Raw genomic sequence first — 20,959 nt, forward strand, 5'->3', positions numbered from 1 at the left:
CAGTGGATACAATGGATTACAGAAACATTGGTGAACTCCAACCAGACCATTGACTTCAGAGGACGATGGAGATGGGAGGCCATCAATGGTCTATGCTCCACTTAGGAGCCAAGGGCCCAAGTAACTCAGTAATTATTCTAATACTGGATGAATCCACTCATTCTAGCTTTCTTGTCTGATTAGCTTTCTGGCTACCCCTCTCCACCCGTGAAGCCCCAGTCCCCTAACTTTCATCCTGTGTTGAAGAACCAGTGGCAATCCACTTCTCAGAACTCTTTGAAGGAACACAGAAACTATTTATCGCTTCACTTTTGGATAAATGTGCCGACTGACCCTCAAATACTAAGACCTGATAGCAACACACATACACACGAAATGCTGGAGGAACTCAGCAGGTCAGGTAGCATCCTCATAGAGGAATAAAGAGCCAATGTTTTGGGCTGAGACCCTTCATCAGAACTTAAGAACTGATAGTTTCTCTACCAATTGAAACAAGGAAGGCTATCCCGTAATCTCCTACAAATAATGTTCTTCTCCAGCGTTCAGCCTGCTCAATATTCTCAGTTGAGAGCAAATGCTAATATTTTTTACCTCTGTGCAGTAACCAATTCTGCAGAATAATGATCCTTGTTAACAGCTCTACAATCACAATTCCCACTCTCTGTGAAAACTGAGACAATGTTGGTATCTGTGCCACTCAGCAATCTCCACGATAAACTTGTTACTCCAACTACTCACTGTATCGATATTTATGTCCCATAGAAAATCCTATATCATCCATTAAGTTCTTTCCCCTCATCTTCCTGAGCTCTTTGTTTCCTGCTCTCTTTGCATTCTGTAGTTGACCAGGTTTTGCTGATCCTCACCCAGGGTGAGGAAGCTCACACATTATTTTGTCGTAACATTGTTATTAGATGATTAAAAATGCAGTAAGTTCCTCTTCTCTTAATCACACACCGTCTCACACATATATACACACTAACGTACCCTACAGTGACATTTTATTGCAAGTGTACAAAATCAAAATATTTGGATTTTGTGAAGAATCTACATAAACGATTTCAGATTACACACTGTAATACTGGGAATCTGCAATATTACTGTGTATTCATATGGGGCAGTCTGCACAGAAAACCTGCGGAAGATACCTGGCTTTGACTATACTGTATATTAGAAATGACCCCCCCACACACACACACATACACACAGAGTGTAATATGCCTCCCACCACCTTACAGATCTACAGAAATTAACGTATTACAGGTCAGCTTCAGTTTAAGAACACGAGACTTACAGACCGTACATACGAACCAATTACTAATTTATTTAGGGGTACAGTACAGTAACAAGCCCTTCTGGCCCAACGAGTCTGTGCCTCCCAGTTGCACCCATGTGACCATTTAACACGTACGTCTTTGGAAGGTGGGAGGAAATCCGGGCACCCGGGGGAGACCCACGGCGATCAGAGAGAGAGAACGTACAAACTTCTTCCTGTAGGCAGCAGCGGAGTTGAAGCCAGCTTGCTGACACCGTAAGAGTGTTACGCCAGCCGTTTCCCTCACACGCTGCCCTCGCTGCCGTTGTGGAGTTGCAGGCATCCTCTGCCCTGTGGCTACTTGGCTCGTGGTCGTATTTCTGGCTTTCTGGTGTTATGAACCGTTCACGGGAATGGGATCTTGCTGTAACCTGTATCGGGCTTTTAATGCTCTTGCTCCACATCACTTGGGAGATGATGCATACAAGATTAAACATTATAGAAAGAAAAACACTAAAATGTTTCAGTTAAAACACTTAGTGTGGAGGAGGAGGGAGGGAACGTCGACTCAGACCTTGGGAGGCCTGCGTCAGGCATTTTCATGCCTTACAAGTGGCAGATTGGAAGCCTGTGTGGGGCGCCACTCCTCGCACAGACTAGAGCAATGTGTGATTAAGTGCCTTGCTCAAGGGCGCAAACACACTGCCACAGCTGAGGCTCGAACTGGCGAACTTCAGATCACCAGACGAACGCCTTAACCACTTGGCCACGTGCCCAGTCTTGGTATGGAAGCAGACTGAAACATGGCCTTATTGATGAATATCTCATTGGATTGAAGAGACAGGTAAACAGATCCATCTAGAGGGGTGTGGCAGAACCCACCGTGCCCTTCAGCTACATCAGAGAGATGAGTCAGCACTGCTGACCAGCCAAAATCACCGGGCAGCCGCTGAGGGTGGCCGCTGTTTTGGCTTCAGTCCACATGGAGCTGGAGGTATCGATCAGTTGAAGTGATAGTGATGCAAGCAGAACCAGTTATTCGATGATCCAAAACCTGGGGTTACAGAACAGAAAACGGAAAAAAAAGTGGTGGCCAGTCATTGTAAATTCTCCTCAGAATAGACACAGATGACTTAGATGACACAGCTAAACGTACTATGTGGTGATCTGCCTCAGTGGCTGTTCTCCAGCAGCACTTACATCCACAGTGAGAAAGTGTTTTGACAGGGTGGTGATGAAGAAAATCAACTCCTGCCTGAGAAGCAACTTGGATCCATTCCAGTTTGCCTCCTGGCACAACAGGTCCACAGCAGATGCATCTTCATTGGCTCTTCACTCAACCCTGGTACATCAGTTCAGCAAAGATGTATACATCAGGATGCTCTTTACCGACTACAGCTCAGCATTCTATACTATCATCCTCCCAAATCAGTAAACCTCAAAACCTGGGCCTCAATACCTCCTTGTGCAATTGGATCCTTGATCTCCTCACTTGCAGACCCCAGTCAGTTCAGATTGGCAACATCTCCATCGGCACAAGGCCCCCTGCTCTACTCACTATGACTGTGTGGCGAGGCACAGCTCCAATGCCATACTCAGGTTTGCTGATGACACCACTGTCATTGGCCGAATCAACGGGGGTGATGAATCAGCATAGAGGAGGGAGATTGAAAATCGGGCTGAGTGGTGCCACAACAACCTCTTTCTCAATGTCAGTAAGACCAAGGGGCTGATTATTGATTTTAGGAAGAGGAAACCAGAGGTCCACAAGGCAGTTCTCATATGGGGATCAGAGGTGCAGAGTATCAGCAACTTTAAATTCCTCAGTGTTATCATTTTGGAGGTCCTGCCCTGGGCCCAGCATGCAAGTGTAATGAAGAAGGTAGAATGGCAGTGCCTTTACTTCCTGAGGAGTTTGCGGATATTTGGCATGACACCTAAAGCTGAAATTTCTACAGATGTGTGATGGAGAGTATATTGACTGGTTGTATCACGGCCTGGTACGGAAACACTAATGCCCTTGAATAGAAAATCCTACAAGCCCAGTACATCAGGGGTAAAAGCCCCCCACCACCATTAAGCACACCTACATGGAGTGCTGTCACGGGAAAGCAGTGTCCACCTTCGGGGACCCCCACCACACAGGACATGCTCTCTTCTCACTGCTGCCATTAGGAAGAAGATACAGGAGCGCGAGGACTCACACCACCAGGTTCTGGAACAGTTATTAACCCTCAACCATCAGACTCTTGATCCAGAGGAGGTAACTTGACTCAACTGCACCTGCCCCAGCACTGAACAGTTCCCACAATTTATGGACTCACTTTCAAGAACTCTTCATCTCATGTTCTCGATATTTATTGCTCATTATTATTATTTTCTCTTTTGTATTTTGAACAGTATTTTGTCTTTTGCACATTGATTGTTCATCCTGTTGGGTGCGGTCTTTCATTGATTCTATTATGGTCCTTGAATTTACTGAGTATGCCCGCAAGAAAACGTATCTCAGGGTTGTTTATGGTGACATATATATACTTTGATAATAAATTTACTTTGAACACTACACTGTAAAAAAGCAAAGAACAAAGTCAGCATGTGAGAAAGAGTCATTCTGTATTGTATAACAGCCTCCAAGGCTTTGCTCTTCTCCACCATCTCCAGTCAATGATCATTCTTTATAGATTCAACGGGATTCCTCATTTTCAATATCAGATTGCTGACATGTGAAAAATATAAATTTTCCAGAAATCATGCTGTAAAAAAAATCCAATATGCGCTCTAGTGCACAAGGCAAAATGGACACAATGTATTTTACACTATTTATCACTTCAATGCCCTTTTATCCCATTGAACCAGCTGTTTAGGTGTCCTTTCTGGTTCATTCAAAGTGGGACCATTAATGGAATGTTTCTGCTTCCTCCTGACCAGCTTCAAATTCCCCTGGAGCTGAATATTACCACAGTCCATTACCTTTGGACAAATAATACACTTAGACAAAGCCAAGCATCAGTCGATACTTAAATTCTGCTTTGAAACAAACTTGTTGGGATCAAGTTGTTTGTAGAAGGTCAAATGGAAAAACTAACGTTCAGATATCAGCGTCTGCCTCAGTCTTGCAGTTCAGAGAATTCCACTAGGATAGGATCTGCTCTCATTCCATAACTCAGCTCCCCGTCTCCTCATTTTGGGAATGAGAAACTGCTCCATATCATACCACAGTGCTCCATCGATATCTGGATTCAATATTCTTCTTCCTTATTGGCTTCATCGTCTTGAATTCTGGCGTCTTCTTCAATGTTATCTTTGCGAGCTGCGTCAGGATCTTCATCATCCATCTCGGCTCCGACATCCTCCTGTTGCGGAAAGCACACAATGTCAGACGGTGTAAGCGCCAAGTGCCCGTCCAAACTGATGCTAAAACGACCCGTGCGAAGCACAGAGGCTCGTACGGTTTCTGCTCACGGACCGCACACCCTACGCAGTTCACCCCTGACAGCAAGACAACTCCACTGGAAACCTTACGCCTCTTGCCATCACGTCACTGGGCCACAACCGCCAGAACAACCCTTGAAATCAAAACTAGAGGAAGTAAGAGACCAAAGTTTGCAATGACCCAAATGACCTAAAGTTTGCAATGAACAGACCCAGCTGGTAATGCCAAACCCGAAGCTTACCGCTTTACTCCATCTTCCCTAGGCACGTGGATCAGTTTTGGGGGGGGGGGGGGGTATCCTCTTTTACCTCTCTGCTCACACCAGTAAACAGCAAATGCTCTCTGAATAAACAGTTCTTCCTACAACAATTTAAAACCACTGGCTTCTCGAATTTGCCAACTTCTTATTCAATTATCAAAGTTCTGCTTGATTATTCTAAGCTTCCCGTGGGAATAAATCCGGTTATCCGAAGTTACTCCTACATCTAAAGTTCAGTTATCGTTCCCCTTATAGCGTCTGCTTTCCATGATCCTGAACAGCACTAACTTCCAGATGGTCCTTTCTATGAAGTCCAGGGTTGCTGTATTTAATCACAGCCTTCAGTGACTTTCTGCTAAATGTTGACTCTTGTTCTTTATTTTTCTTTCCTCAATATTTCACGTGACTCATCCTTATTAGATAACAAACTTGACTAGCTCTCCTGGAGGAGCTCAGCAGCTCAGGCAAGATCAGTCGGGAGAAGGGAACTGTCGACATCTCAGGTCAAAACCCTGCATCAGGACTGAAGCAGATCGTTGCTCCAGATTCCAGCATCTAAAAGTCCTTTGTATCACCAGCCTGTCAACTTGTCAATCACCTTGTGAAATCTTCCAAATTTTCGTTAAGTCACAACTAATGTGACATTAAACATTTTCATTATTGTATTTCCCAAGTTGAAGTGGAATTTGCCCAAGACTACAAATCTCATTTAGCCAACCTGTCAGTTTTCAACACTTTTATTCCCAGCAACAGCCCTAACCTGTATCAGGTTCTGGACACCATCTCCATGTGCTCTCTGACCAGGTGATCCCTGACCAGGTTCTAAACACCATCTCCATGTGCTCCCTGACGAGGTCCTAAACACCATCTCCAAGTGCTCTCTGACCAGGTTCTAAACACCATCTCCATGTGCTCCCAGACCAGGTTCTAAACACCATCTCCAAGTGCTCCCTGACCAGGTTCTAAACACCGTCTCCATGTGCTCTCTGACCAGGTCTAAACACCATCTCCATGTGCTCCCTGACCAGGTTCTAAATACCATCTCCATGTGCTCTCTGACCAGGTGATCCCTGACCAGGTTCTAAACACCATCTCCATGTGCTCCCTGACCAGGTCCTAAACACCATCTCCATGTGCTCCCTCACCAGGTTCTAAACACCATCTCCAAGTGCTCCCTGACCAGGTTCTAAACACCATCTCCATGTGCTCCCTGACCAGGTTCTGAACACCATCTCCATTTGCTCTCTGACCAGGTCTAAACACCATCTCCATGTGCTCCCTGACCAGGTTCTAAACACCATCTCCATGTGCTCTCTGACCAGGTTCTAAACACCATCTCCATGTGCTCTCTGACCAGGTTCTAAACACCGTCCCCATTGCTTCTGACCAGGTTGTAAACACCATCTCCATGTGCTCTCTGACCAGGTTCTAAACATCATCTCCATGTGCTGTCTGACCGGGTTCTAAACACCATCTCCATGTGCTCCCTGACCAGGTTCTAAATACCATCTCCATGTGCTCCCTGACCAGGTTCTAAACACCATCCCCATTTGCTCTCTGACCAGGTCTAAACACCATCTCCATGTGCTCCCTGACCAGGTTCTAAACACCATCTCCATGTGCTCTCTGACCAGGTGATCCCTGACCAGGTTCTAAACACCATCTCCATGTGCTCTCTGACCAGGTTCTAAACACCATCTCCATGTGCTCCCTGACCAGGATCTAAACACCATCTCCATGCGCTCCCTGACCAGGTTCTAAACACAATCGCCATTTGCTCTCTGACCAGGTCTAAACACCATCACCATGTGCTCTCTGACCAGATTCTAAACACCATCTCCATGTGCTCCCTGACAAGGTTCTAAACACCATCTCCATGTGCTGTCTGACCAGGTTGTAAACACCATCTCCATGTGCTCTCTGACCAGGTTCTAAACACCATCTCCATGTGCTCCCTGACTAGTTTCTAAACACCATCTCCATGTGCCCTCTGACCAGGTTCTAAACACCATCTCCATGTGCTCTCTGACCTTCAGTGGCTCTAGTGAAAATTTATAAATCTTCTTCCCTGTTTTCAAATCTATCCATGACCTTACTCCTCATATATATAAAACCTCTCCCACCTATAGTGTTCTCCCTCTCATCTCTTCACCCCCTTGCCCACCCAAGATACCCATTTTCCTCCAGATCTGACCGCTTGAGCAACTAAAAATTTAGAGACTCCACATGTCTTCAACTTTCAAGGCTTCTGTGCTCTGGAATCCCCCCAGACTTCCCTACGTCTGTCTCTCCTTCAGAACAGTCTCCTTCACGAAGCCTTTTGCTCACCAGCCCTAATGTCTCTTGTTTCTGGTGGGTTGAGCCAGTTTTTGCTGTTAAAGCTGCTTTATACAGTATTGAGGGATTACTAAGGCCTTATCTCCCTCTAATTCAAGAGCTATTATAAACCGATGGAATTTCAAGTTTTGTAGATTTGTTGTTGATCTTGAGCAAATTAAAAACTGTCAATATTTTCCAGATTCTGGTTAACAAATACACATAAAGCCTCAATTTACATTACACATTCACAAATCATGCTTACTGGGTGTGATCAAATCAAGGAAATGTTATCCCTTGGTTGACTCTGATTTTTACTTTTCGCATTCCCTTATGACATGGAGGGAGGTGGTGTGGCTAGTTCAGACTCCACCAGTTCCCAGAGCAATCCCATTAACCTCCCTGCCATCTACTCCCTCTCACATACCCACCACCTTCTCCCAATTCCCTTCCTGTCCACCTGCAGTGCCTATAAAAAGTATTCACCTCCCTTGAAAGTTTTCATGTTTTATTCTTTTACAACACTGAATCACAGTGGATTTAATTTGGCTTTTTTGACACTGATGAACAGAAAAAGACTCTTTTCTGTCAAAGTGAAATCAGATCTCTACAAAGTGATCTAAATTAATTACAAATATAAAATACAAAATAATTAATTGCATTAGTATTCAGACCCAACCCCCGTTTAAAATGACAGACAGAATCATCAATGGTGCAGCTAATTGGTTTTAGAAGTCACATAATTAGTTAAATGGAGATATGTTTTTGGAGCCCTGTGTGCAGTCAAGGTGTTTCAATTGACTGTAGTGAAAATGCACCTTTATCTGGAAATTCCAACTGCTGGTGAGTCAGTATCCTGGCAAAAACTGCACCATGAAGACACAAAAGAACACTTCAAGCAACTCCACGAAAAGGTAATTGGAAAGCACAAGTCAGGAGATGGATACAAGAAAATTTCCAAGTCACTGAATATCCCTTGGAGTACAGTTAATTCAATCATCAAGAAATAGAAAGAATATGGCACAGCTGTAAATCTGCCTCGAGCAGGCTGTCCTCAAACACTGAAGGGGACTAGTGAGGAAGACCACCAAGAGACCTATGACAACTCTGGAGGAGTTCCAAGCTTCAGTGGCTGAGATGGGAGAGGCTGCGCAGACAACAACTGTTGTCCGGGTGCTTACCAGTCACAGCTTTATGGGAGAGTGGCAAAGAGAAAACAACTGTTGAAAAAAAACTCACATGAAATCTCTGTTAGAGTTTGCCAGAGGCATATGGGGGACTTTGAAGTCAGCTGGAAGAAGGTTTGATGGTCTAATGAAACCAAAATTGAGCTTTTTGGCCATCCGACTAAACGCTGTTTGGCAGGAGCCAACACCACACATCATCAAAAACACACCATCCCTAGCGTGAAGCACAGTGGTGGCTGCATCATGCTGTGGGGATGCTTCACTGCAGCAGGCCCTGGAAGGTTCGTGAAGGTAGAGGGTAAAATGAATGCAACAAAATACAGGGAAATCCTGGAGGAAAACCTGATGCAGTCTGCAAGAGAACTGCGACCTGAGAAGATTTGTTTTCCAGCAAGACAATGACCCCAAGCATAAAGCCAAAGCTACACAGTTATAAACAACAAAGTTAATGTCCTGGAGTGGCCACATCAGAGTCTAGACCTCAATCCAACTGAGAATTTGTGGCTGGACTTGAAAAGGGTTGTTCACTCAAAATCCTCATTCAATTTTGTAAAGAAGAATAGGGAAAACTTGCAGTGTCCAGATGTGCAAAGCTGATAGAGACCAACCCACACAGACTCAAGGCTGTAATTGCTGACTTGAAGGCGGTGAACACGTATGCAAACAATTATTTTGTGTTTTATATTTGTAATTAATTTAGACCAACTAAATCAATTACAAACAGCGGCTCCTTTGCCTGCATCTTCGGAAACTGCTCTATTTCTGTCTTTAATATCTCTATTTTTCCCTTTCTGGGTTCTTTTGAAGACCCTGACCTGGAGTTACAATGCAGGCTTCGATCCTTCGCGGGAATGGGACCCATTCTCCAGGTTCCACCACTAGCCATTATTCGACACGCCAAGGGTTTGACCTGAGTGTTGCGATCGTGTTCGGAAGCCTAAGATCTTTGGGCTCTGGAGACGGGCAGATCGAGGGTCAGTGTCACAGCAGGAGACTCGTGTGTGGTCGAGGAGGCTGGGAAATCTTTCACTGTGGGCCCAAAAACCCGAGGTCTTCAGACACAGAGCTCGAAAAAAGCGACAAAACAGACTTCTAACATTGTAAACCAGCAGGTTGTTGTCATGTCCCCCGCTCGCTGTGAAAATGGGGGACACCTCCCTCTCCCTTGCCAGGGAGAGAGAGAGCCTGGGGTTTGTCGATTGTCGGATGAAATGCGAAGCCTATGGGGTAACTTTGGTCTGTGTCTTTGCTATCGCTTAGCACAAGCTTGGGCTCGGTGATGGTACTGATGTCCTTTTTTTTCGCTGGTGTGGGGAGGGGGGGATCGTTGCTTGCTGCCACTTACACACGGGAGGGGGGATCGGGGGGGCACTTTGGGGTTCTCATGTTTAACTGTCATTCATTCTTGGGGGCACTCCTGTTTTCGTGGATGTTTGTGAAGAAACAGCATTTCAGGATGTCTATTGTATACATTTCTCTGACATTAAATTCGACCTTTGAACCTTTGACATGAAAGAGTCTTTTTTTCTGTTGATCAGTGTCAAAAAAGCCAAATCAAATCCTCCGTGATTCAGTGTTGTACAACAAAAAAACATGAAGACTTCCGGGGGGGGGGGGGGGGAATACTTTTTATAGGCACTGTACACTGGCTGTAGTTTACAGTAACAAATTAGCCTGCCAACACACACACACACACATCATTGGCATGTGGGAGAAACCCAGACCATCTGGAGCAATGGGGGCCAAAGCCACACAACCCCAGAGCAGACTCCACATGAACACACTGGATCCCAGAACTGAAGTGTGGGAACCGTGAAGCAGTAACGCTACCACTGTAGTTTCTGAAGCAAAAAACTGACTGGAACATTTTTGCCCAGGATGTGGGTCTGTGGTAACACCAGAGGTTTGGTGATCAGCTTGGCAAAGGGGCACCTGAGACACACTGGAAGCCAGGCAAACAATGGTTGGAGTTGGGCTCCTAGTGAAACACAATCACTACTTACATTTTCTGCCTCCTGGTCTTCTTGGTATTCGTCCATTGCATTATCTCCTTCTCTACTTGCTGCATCGACGTTCTGGAGTTAGAGGAGGGACAGAAGAAGTTAAAAGTTTTGGATTTACCCCGTCATGGGCAGTACACCGAAGAGAATTTGTGACCATTAATGCCCCAATCCTTACCGTGCCATCACATTCTCACTCGGCCGAGGGATAGGGTGCAGAGGGATAACTGGGTGGGGTAAGGAGCCAGAATTAGTGAATGTGAAAGGAGGAAAGGAGGAGAGAGAAAGGAACGTGAAGAGCAGGAAGGGACCCGGAGAGAGGTGATGGGGGAGTGAGGTGTCGGGAGAGCGGGAGATGAGGTGAGAACCAAGAGGCAGTGGGAAGGTGGGGAGCCACTGGGAGAACAGGAAGAGGGTGGGAGGGCTGAGTGAGGCGGAAAGCTCCGCACAGAGCCAGAGAAAAGGGCAGTGAGAAGGGAAGGGGGGGAGAGGAGATGGGAGGCAGGGTGGGGGGTGGGGAGAGGGGCCTGGGCATGGAAGGTGTTGAGCCAGGAGGGTCAGTGTGGCAAGAGCAAGCTCAAAGAGCAAAAACACCCCCCCCCCCACCCCCGGTTATTCTCTTTTCCTGATGCATCATTAGCCTCAGTAATGTGTATCTGTCACAGGCTTTCAGGACAGACAAGAGCGGATCAGCAGTAATCAACTGGTAATGAAGTGCTCCCTTATCTCCGATCAGACAATGTACCAGCGTGAGGTGCTGAGACTGCAGGCAGCTCCAACAGTCTGCCTGGCTGCTCCTGCGACGTGAGCCACAGCACACAGCTGTGTGCTTCCCCCTACACCTGCTCCCTCCCCTCCTCTCCACCGCAGTGGTTCCAGTTCCACCACGTCAAATTCAGGCAGCGAAGCCCGGAAGTCCCCTGGGATAATCGCACACACCCAGACACTGCAGCAAGCGTGGCAACGCCAGGACCACACTGGGCACCGAGAGATGGCGCATTGTATGGCTGTCCGGCACCATCGCCCCCGCCTTCCTCACCTTGGCACCGGCCTTCAGCAGCAGCTGATCCTTCAGCGCACCGAGCCCAGCTGCCTTTGCTGCAAAGCCCGGCCTCTCCAGCTCAGCTTCCTCAAACTCATCCTCTCCCTGGTTGTTGGGGTCCTGAGCGGGGTCCTGGTCAATATCTGGAATCTGGAACAACAGCACAAAACTTTAAACCTTTTCTGTACACTCACTGGCCCCTCTCACTCCCACTTAACCCTCTCCCACTTCAAGTCCTCGTTCGTACTCCCTCTCCCCTTTCACCCAACTAATTCCTCTTTTCTTTCTCCCTCTCTCTCTCTTTCCCCTCGCCACCTAGTGAAGGGATGGTGGGACTACTGAAGAATAGGGCTGGATGAGAGGGTTGGAGTCAACGGTGAAGGGGTTGGAGTCGATGGTGAAAGGGTCGGGGTCGGCGGTGAAGGGGTTGGGGTCAAAGGTGAAGGAGTTGAGGTCGAGGGTGAATGGGTTGGGGTTGATGGTGAAAGGGATACAGCTGGAATATGTTATTCTCTTGCACCCTATTTCTTTCCTGTGCATCAGTATCTGGGTTTTGTTTTGAAAACTTCAGAAATAATAACATTTTGTGAAATTTGTCTGTCCTAGTCCATGGACTGGTTACAGAGCTCAAATCTGAACAGAAGCTGGGAATATCAGCTTCCAAGGTCATTCCCATTACGTTCTCTATATTCACCCCGTTTCAAAACATCTTGGAGCAGATGCAACATCTGTCATTGAAGATCCCCGCAATCAGGGCCATGCCCTCATCTCACAGCCACGGTCAGGCAGGAGATACAGAAGCCAGAAGTCCCATACACCAGGTTCAAGGCCAGCTACTTCCCTTCAACCATTCGGTTCTTGAAACAACCTGCACAAGCCTAATCACTATCTCAGCACAGCAATACCATGGCCACTTTGTACCACTACCGACTTTGTTTTTTGTTCCAATCGTGTTTTTTTTTGCAAAAGCTCTGCGTTATTCATGTTTAATTTATGATTTTCTTGTGAACGCTGTTTATCTGATGCTATGTGCCCGTGATGCAGCTTCAGGCAAGTGTTTCATTCCTCTTCCCATCCTCACATGTTCTTGTGCATATGACCAACTCGACTTTGGAAACCACATGTTGTGCAGAGTCCAGGAACTCACCAGAGGCTCCTGCGGAATCAACTGTCTCCAAGATGACATGGCGTGTGCAAACAGCTTCCCTGCGTCCATTTTCTCCACTTCCTTTAATCCATTGTCTTAAAATAAAGGACCAAATTGTAAATAGTTCAACCGTAAAATCACAGCAAGAACAACCAGCTCACGAAACGCAGGTAACTTGCAATGCAACAGTGAGGCCAAAAGAGAGAGAGGCAGAGTAACACTCACAGAATGCTGGAGGAACTCAGCAGGTCAGGAAGCATCTTTGGAAAGGAATAAACAGGCAGTGTTTTGGGCCGAGACTCTTCGTCAGGATGCAGGGGCTCAGCCTCAAACACTGCCTGTTTATTCCTTTCCGCAGATGCTGCCGAACCTGATGAGCTCCTCCAGCATTTTGTGAGTGTTACTCCGGATTTCCAGCAACAGCTGAACCTCCTGTGTTTACACAGAAAAGCACCTGAAGGGGAGGAAGCAGGAGAGAGCAAGGAGCAAGATAGCGGGAGAGCAGGAGCCTCAAGCAGCCTGCCTGTGGACGGGAGGTGAGAAATGAGGCGAACCTGAAGTCCGTTTCTGCCTGGTCTGGGTGCGATGGACTGAATAACCTTCAGTACCCAGAGGGAACAAACAGGAAGTAGTAACAGAGACAGAGAGAGGCGAGAGACCAATGGATGCAGGAGTGAACTCAGCAGGAAGACATCAACGCAGCCCTTCTTAACACTTATGTTATCAGCTTGTCTTCATTCATGAAGTAGGGAAAAGATTCAGTCCGTGTGGCGTGCAGGGTGTGACAGTTCCTGAAGCAGTTTTATTACACTGGTTGTCCAGATTCTTTGAAATGCAGCATTTTACACCCACAGGTCACGCTAAATGCAGGAGTGGACTCATTGCAATGGGCCCGATTTTGTTGGCAGCTGGAGATCACAGGACAATGGAGCAGAATGAGGCCATTCAGCCCATCGAGTCTGCCCCGCCAATGCATCATGGCTGACTTATTTTCCCCCTCAACCCCATTCTCCTGCCTTCTCCCCGTAACCGTTCACGCCCTAGCTAATCAAGAATCTATCAACCTCCGCTTTAAATATACCCAGTGACTTGGCCTCCACAGCCACCTGCGGCAACGTAAGCAGCCCCTTCAAAGGAGTGCATGGATCTTTTGCAAACATCTAGTGGCAAAAGGTTATTTTCTTCACCAAAAGACATCACCTCAAGCATAGCAGCACTCCTGTGGTAGAGCACCAGATTATATGATCAGGTCTTTAGAACAGCATTCAATATCAACTTTAAGAGGACCAGTGGCAGCTCTGTGGGAAATATGCTTTCTCTTAAAGTGCGCTCACCAAGAATCAGACTAATTCTATAACAGTTATTCCTAACATGAATAGATACTTGGTTGAAGGATCTTTGCACCATTCCACAATTTTATTGTAAACACAAAATACTCTGCAGATGCTGGGGTCAAAGCAACACTCACAACACGCTGGAGGAACTCAGCAGGTCGGGCAGCATCCGTGGAAAAGATTGGTCGACGTTTCGGGCCGGAACCTGACGAAGGGTTCCGGCCTGAAACGTCGACCGATCTTTTCCACGGATGCTGCCTGACCTGCTGAGTGTTGCTCCACAACTTTATTAACATCTGGTGATCTTTCTGCTCGTCCCTCCCCAACCAGACGGTGTGTTTGTGTCCCGACATGCCAAATTGTGCTGCTATACATTGTTAGTAAATTGGTTATGACACAGACAAAATAAAGAACATTTTAGGAACGTTTACAAATAAGGAAACCAGGTTTCATTATATAGTAATGTTGGTTGGGGTGGGAATCATCAGGAGGCCTGAGCCTGGAGGGAGATCCCCAGAGTGCTTGCCTTCAAAGCCCCACAAGTACCCGTTGCTGGCAGTACACATTCTCTGCAGAGACAGCGAGACCCTGGGACGACAAAGAGGCATGGAGAGCCACCTCTCGGAGAAGACAAACACTTAATGACGAAACACGCCCCTCCCTTCAACGTGGCAGCACCTCCACTGGCTGACTGAGGAAAGGTCGACACCACAGAACTCTCAGCCCCTCCCTCCCTTGTGCTTCCGAGAGCTGGGCAACAACAGGAATCTCAAGGCACTGGATAAATGCCACCAACACCGTCTCTGCAAAACCTTTGAAGTTCTCTGTAAGGTCAAACAGCTCAACAGCGTTCTCTGCCAGGCCAATATTCCCTACTCGAAGGCACCAGATACACTCAATTAGCGCCATTGGGCTTCACCTCTCTGACAGGTCCACTCTCTCGCAACTCTGTGATAAAGTAAATTCTTTAAGCTCACTTTATTCCTGCCTCTCCGACAATTACGATCCCAAGTCCTGGCCTCATACAAGCGGAAAGATTCCTCCTAAAGATCTTGATCGGAACTCAACTCGACCTCGTTTTTTACTCGAAAGGACTGAACCCGAGAAGTCTACAAACTCTTTCACGAACACGGCCATTAATGGGAGGTGGGGCTCAGAAGAACATGATGGCAAGGTCAAGATCTTGCTGGCTTGAGGTGCAGCCAGATGCCCGATTTTGTACGTAGTAACGTTCACTGTCTGTCCCAGGAGCCGGCAGTGACATTAAATGTTGTTGACTGTCACAGTCAGTATTCAGCTCAAAATACACAAGCCAAAGCTTGAGAAGCATATGACTCATCTAAAGCAGATGTCTGACAGCTCAGAGGCACCAATGCCGCAGGCAAAATGCTGAGGGCAGAGAGGGTGACATTGACACTTTTGGGGGTCAGCTTCATGCTTCAGGGCTCCTTGGCTCCATCTGGAGAAGATTCAAGTTCGAAATAAATTTATTACCAAAGTACATTCGTACACGCCACCACATACAACCCTGCGATTCCTTCTGTTGCGGGCAATCACAGTAAATACAAGAAACACGATAGAATCAGAGAAAGGCCGAACCCAACAGCCAGTGTACAAAACAAAACTGTGCAAATACAAGAAGAAAGAGTTTAAAAAAAACAAGAAATAATAATAAATAAATATCGAGAACATGAGATGAAGAGGCCTTGAAAGTGAGCTCAGAGGTTGTGGGATCAGTTCAATGTTGGGGTGAGTGAAGTTATCCCCTCTGGTTCAAGAGCCTGATGATTGAGGGGTAATAATTGCTCCTGTGGGTCCTAGGGCTCCTGTACCTTCTTGCTGATGGCAGCAGTGAGAAGACATGTCCTGGGTGGTAGAGGTCCCAGATGACGGATGCTGCTTCCTTAGGACACCTCTCAGTGTAGGTTTCTCTGCTATGGGAAGTTTGAGAAGTAGACAGGAGACGTGACCTATCACCGCTGGGTGTGGGATAGTGGGATTTAAAGGAAAGCAGCTGGCTGCATTGGCTCGGGGAGAGAGAGGTGAAGGAGGAAGGAAGTGAGAGAGAAATACAGTGAGCTGAGACACAACAGAAGCTGGCATTTCCCCGAATATCTGCAAGGGTAATGCTCTGCTGGGAGGCTGCAGCTGCAGTAAACGTTTAAAGACCTACTCATCGTCTCACGCTCCTCCTCCCCGTCCCTGGCGCGATCCACGCTCCAGTTGGCGTTCCCGTGGCCGGCACCCCAATGGCTGCTGGTGGATTTGGCAGGGGTGGCCCGAGGCTCCTGGCTGTTCTCCGGGTGGGGAGCGGGACGCTGCCCGAGCTGGTTGTCTGATTCGAAGTGGATGACTCTGTTCACATCGTTAATGATCTCATCCCATCTGTCAGTAGGGTAAAGCAAATCAAACACCAAAGAATTTCAGGTTCCTGCAACATCCAGACAGCAAGGATACATACACCAGGATGCTCCTTATTGACTACAGCTTGGCATTCAATACTATCATCTCCTCAAAACTAATCATTAAGCTTCAAGACCTTGGCCTCAATACCTCCTTGTGCAATTAGATCCTCGATTTCCTCACCTGTAGACCCCAGTCTGTTCAGATTGGCAATAACATCTCCTCGATCACATCTGCACAGTTGCACCACAAGGCTGTGAGCTTAGCCCCCTGCTCTACTCGCTTCACAGTAATGGCTGTGTGGCTAAGCATAGCTCCAATGCCATATTCAAGTTTGCTGATGACACCACTCCCACAGGCCGAATCAAAGGTGGTGATGAATCAGCATATAGGAGGGAGATTGAAAATCTGGCTGAGCGGTGCCACAACAATAAACGCTCACTCATTGTTAGCAAGACCAAGGGGCTGATTATTGACTTCAGGATTATTGAAACCAAAGGTCCATGGGCCAGTCTTCAATGGAAGATCAGAGGTAGAGAGGGTCAGCAACTTTAAACTCCTTGGTGTTGTTATTCCGGAAGACCTGCCCTGGGCCCACACGCAGTATAAATATGAGGGAAGTACGGCAGTGCCTCTACTTCCTCAGGAGTTTGCAAAGATTCGTCATGACTTCTAAAACTTCGACAAACTTCTATAGGTGTGTGGTGGAGAGTATATTGACTGGCTGCATCACAGCCTGGTATGGAAAAACTAATGCTTGAATGGGAAAACCTACAAGGAGTAGTGAATATGGCCCAGTCCGTCCGCACCATTGAGCACATCTACGTGAAAGGTATTGCAGGAAAGCAGCATCCATCATCAGGGACCCCCACCACACAGGGCATGCCCTCACCTCACTGCTGCCGTTACAAAAGAGGTATGGGAGCCTCAGGACTCACACCACCAGGTTCAGGAACAGTTATTACCCCTCAACCATCAGGCTCCTGAACCAGAAGGGATAACCTCACTCAACTTCACTCGTCTCATCATTAAAATATTCCCCCCAACCTACGGACTCACTTTCAAGGACGTCATCTCGTGTTCTCAATATTTATTGCTTATTTATTTATTTATTGTTATTAATATTGCTTTTTGTATTTGATCAGTTTATTGTCTTTTGCAGAGTGGCTGAACGCTCAAGTTGGTGTGGCCTCCCATTGATTCTATTATGGTTATTATCCCATTATGGATTTATTGAGTATGCCCGCAAGAAAATGAACCTTAGGGTTGTATATGTACTTTGATAATAAACTTACTTTGAACTTTGTCAACACGGAGAGCAAGTTTGTAAATCCTGCGGGAGCAAAGGATGTTGGGACTGGCGAAGATCGGGCACCGTGGGAGGGGTGTAGGTCGGGTGGCAGAGGCTTGCCGGGGGGGGGGGGGGGGAGGGGAGGGTGGAGTGACGCTGGTGCAGACACGCCCAGCCCTGAGACACCAGGTAAAGTAACTTGATTCCAAACAACTGGTTTACTGATCATTACAGAATGTCTCTCTGGTACTTCCCGCTCCCACCCCTCTTCCCTCCCCTTTTCCCAACCATGATTCCCCTCTCCTGCCCCCTTCCCACTCTCAGTAGAGACCCATATCAGGTTTATCATCACTCACGTATGTCATGAAATGTTTTTTTTTTTGCAGCAGTACAGTGCAATACATAAAATTACTACAGTGCCGAGAAAAAGTCTTCGGCACCCTAGCTACATATAATGCCTCAGACTCTTACACAGTACTGTATTTCCTTTCATTAACACTTTTAAAATCCCCTCTTCCTTCCCTCCAGAAAAGACTGACCAATGATTTGTTCCATCACTGCTACCATAACCAGGAGCTCAGCATTTACCTGTAGTATCCAGGCAACAGCTGACCAAACATTATTTGAACACAAGGGATTGTGCAGATGCTGGAAATCCAGACTAAAACACAAAAAACACTGGAGGAACTCAGCAGGTCAGGCAGCGTCTGTGGAGAGGAATAACTGGTCCACGGCCCTTCATCAGGAACGCTTACTCTTTTCCACAGATGCTGCCTGGCCTGCTGAGTTCCTCCAGCATTCTGTGTGTGTTACTCACAAGTTCTTTGACTCTGGAGCCCAAGTGTGTGGACAGAGGATAGATGCACCTTGCATGCACTCTTCAGCAGGCATCCCCAGACTCGCTCCCTCCCACAGCTGGGTAACGCATTTACCAGTGAGCCTGGGGAACACTTGTTCTCCACAAAGCAAATATCTGTCGAGTTAACCCAGAGGCAGTCATGTATCGGGATCGCAATGATCTGCGAGATCTGCAGGGACTGAAGGAAGCAGCACCACCCTGGACCGAGACGTGACACTGCCCCACCATGAACTCCATTCTTTAGTCAACATCTCCACCTTCTCCCCCAGCAACTGCCCACAACCGTCAACAGGCCTGTTGTTATACCCACTGCTACCCAGCTCCCCTCTGCCTCAGCTCGCTTGCTGATCGAACCACTGGGCCACCTTTACTTTCCTGTGGTCACTCTCCTATTTAACAAGGTTATCCAACACTCTGCTGGCTATCTGCTAACTCACACCAGGTTCTGCTGTCTGCCTGCTGGACCATACCAGCTCATAGAAAGTTTTCCTAACAGGTTTACCAGTCCCTCAGTTGTCTTGCTTCTCCCTTCCGCTGTAACCTTCTCAAGCTCTGCAGCCCACTGGGATGTCCCTGCTACTCCAGTCCTGTAATCTAGTTGCTCTGCTCTGTGTGGGCACATGGCCAAGTGGTTAAGGCATTGGACTGGCTACCTGAAGGTCGCGAGTTCGAGCCCCAGCCGAGGAAACGTGTTGTGTCCTTGAGCAAGGCACTTAATCACCCATTGCTCTGCGACGACACTGGTGCCAAGCTGTATGGGTCCTAATGCCCTTCCCTTGGACAACATTGGTGTCGTGGAGAGGGGAGACTTGCAGCATGGGTAACTGCTGGTCTTCCATACAACCTTGCCCAGGCCTGTGCCCTGGAGAATGAAGACTTTCCAGGCACAGATCCATGGTCTCGCAAGACTAACGGATGCCTTTTTTTATGCCTTCGTCTGTAAAAGGGTCCAAGCTCCAGAAATGTCTCCTGAACCGTCATCTGCTTGTCCTTCTGGTTTCTATTGGTCATGCGGCCATTTGTTTGTATCAATCCTTTCCTCAGCTCTACCCTTGCCTAAAGCTTCAAAGCAAAAGGGTGTCAAACTAACGAGAGTTGTTGTTGGGGCAGGTTCCTGCTAGGATGGGTTAAGTAATTAATGTTCAAAGTCATGGGGCACTACAGCACAAAAACAAGCCCTTCGGCCCATCTGGTCTGTGTCAGCATGGTTTTCTGCACAATCCTATCTATCTGCATGCAGACCATAGACCTCCATACTTGTCTTGTCCATTTACCCATCCAAAGTTCTCTTAAATGCGACAATGGAACTTCTGCTGGCAGCTCCTTCCACACTTGCACCACCCTTTCAAGTGAAGAAGTTCTCCCTTGAGTCCCCCTTAAATATTTCACCTTTCACCCTAAACCTACTATCTCCAGTTCTAGTTTCACCCAAGGGGAGAAAGCCCGTTTGCATTCACCTTTTCTATACCCCTCATAATTCTGTATACCTCTATCAAATCTCCTCTTGTTCTCATGAATTAATGTCCTAATCCATCAACCTTTCCCTAGTAGTCAGGCCCCCAAGTCCCGGCAGCATCCGTGTAAATTTTCCCTGAACTCTTTCAAGATCTTTCTGAGGTCTTTCCTGCAGGTAGGTGACCAGAACTGCACGCAATATTCTGAATCTGGCCTCACCAATGTCTTGTCCAACTCAACGTAACATCCCCAGTCCGGTACTCAATACCCCATCCAAACACTGTCCACTGCGTCCTTCTCCAACACAATCAGTGACTGCATGAATCTACCTCTAATTGCATCAGCCCTGGCAGATAAAGGTGGGGGTACGAACAAGAACACAAGTCCCGTATCAGCGTTTCTCAGTTACCCACCTTTTCGGTGGCCATTGACGATTGACTGGATGGCCCTCCGACTGCAACTTGTTGGACATGAAGTGCTCTTGTTGCTGGGCAGCCACGTCTCTCTCCAGCTGGCGGTCTTGCTCAGTGGCGCCACCAAGTGTCCGAATCTGGCCATTGACCAATGTCTTCACACCCTGGGTCAACGAACAAAGAAAGCAAGGATGTTAGCAAGCCAATCACCAAGCACCTTAGACTTGTTGGGGCGTAGTCTGGACTTAGGGTACATAGCAAATACAAACTTCAGCAACTCACACAAAATGCTGGAGGAACTCAGCAGGCCAGGCAGCATCTGTGGAAAAAAGTGCAGTCGACGTTTTGGGCCAAAACCCTTCGGCAGCAACCAATCTTTAGACCTGAACATGGATTGTAGATTAAGTTTAAAATGCAACCCCGGGCGGTAGTTTCCTGGAGCTGTGGATACCAGTTGACTGAAAACCAGACAATGCTGATTAATATTCATTTTGGGTGTCCGGAGTGTGGGTATGAAAATTATACATAACTCAAAGGAAGCATTGTAGGTACATTGTAGCTATAG

General features: G+C 47.2%; 1 protein-coding gene across 2 annotated transcripts in view; it reads right to left on the reverse strand.

Moving 5' to 3' along the window:
* Nucleotides 1–3,597: 3,597 nt before the first annotated feature.
* Nucleotides 3,598–20,959, reverse strand: part of LOC140188795 (uncharacterized) — a 58,774-nt gene continuing 41,412 nt past the window's right edge. For both annotated transcript variants that reach the window (XM_072245443.1, XM_072245441.1), the window contains 6 exons: nt 20,395–20,558; nt 16,147–16,358; nt 12,640–12,734; nt 11,490–11,642; nt 10,454–10,525; nt 3,598–4,608 (listed from right to left, as the gene is read on the reverse strand). In XM_072245443.1, the coding sequence (XP_072101544.1) occupies nt 4,495–4,608; nt 10,454–10,525; nt 11,490–11,642; nt 12,640–12,734; nt 16,147–16,358; nt 20,395–20,558 (810 nt within the window). In that variant the 3' untranslated portion in view covers nt 3,598–4,494. The remainder of the gene's footprint in view (nt 4,609–10,453; nt 10,526–11,489; nt 11,643–12,639; nt 12,735–16,146; nt 16,359–20,394; nt 20,559–20,959) is intronic.

Source organism: Mobula birostris, chromosome 27 (assembly GCF_030028105.1).
Source record: "Mobula birostris isolate sMobBir1 chromosome 27, sMobBir1.hap1, whole genome shotgun sequence".
Classification (NCBI taxonomy): Eukaryota; Metazoa; Chordata; class Chondrichthyes; order Myliobatiformes; family Myliobatidae; genus Mobula; species Mobula birostris.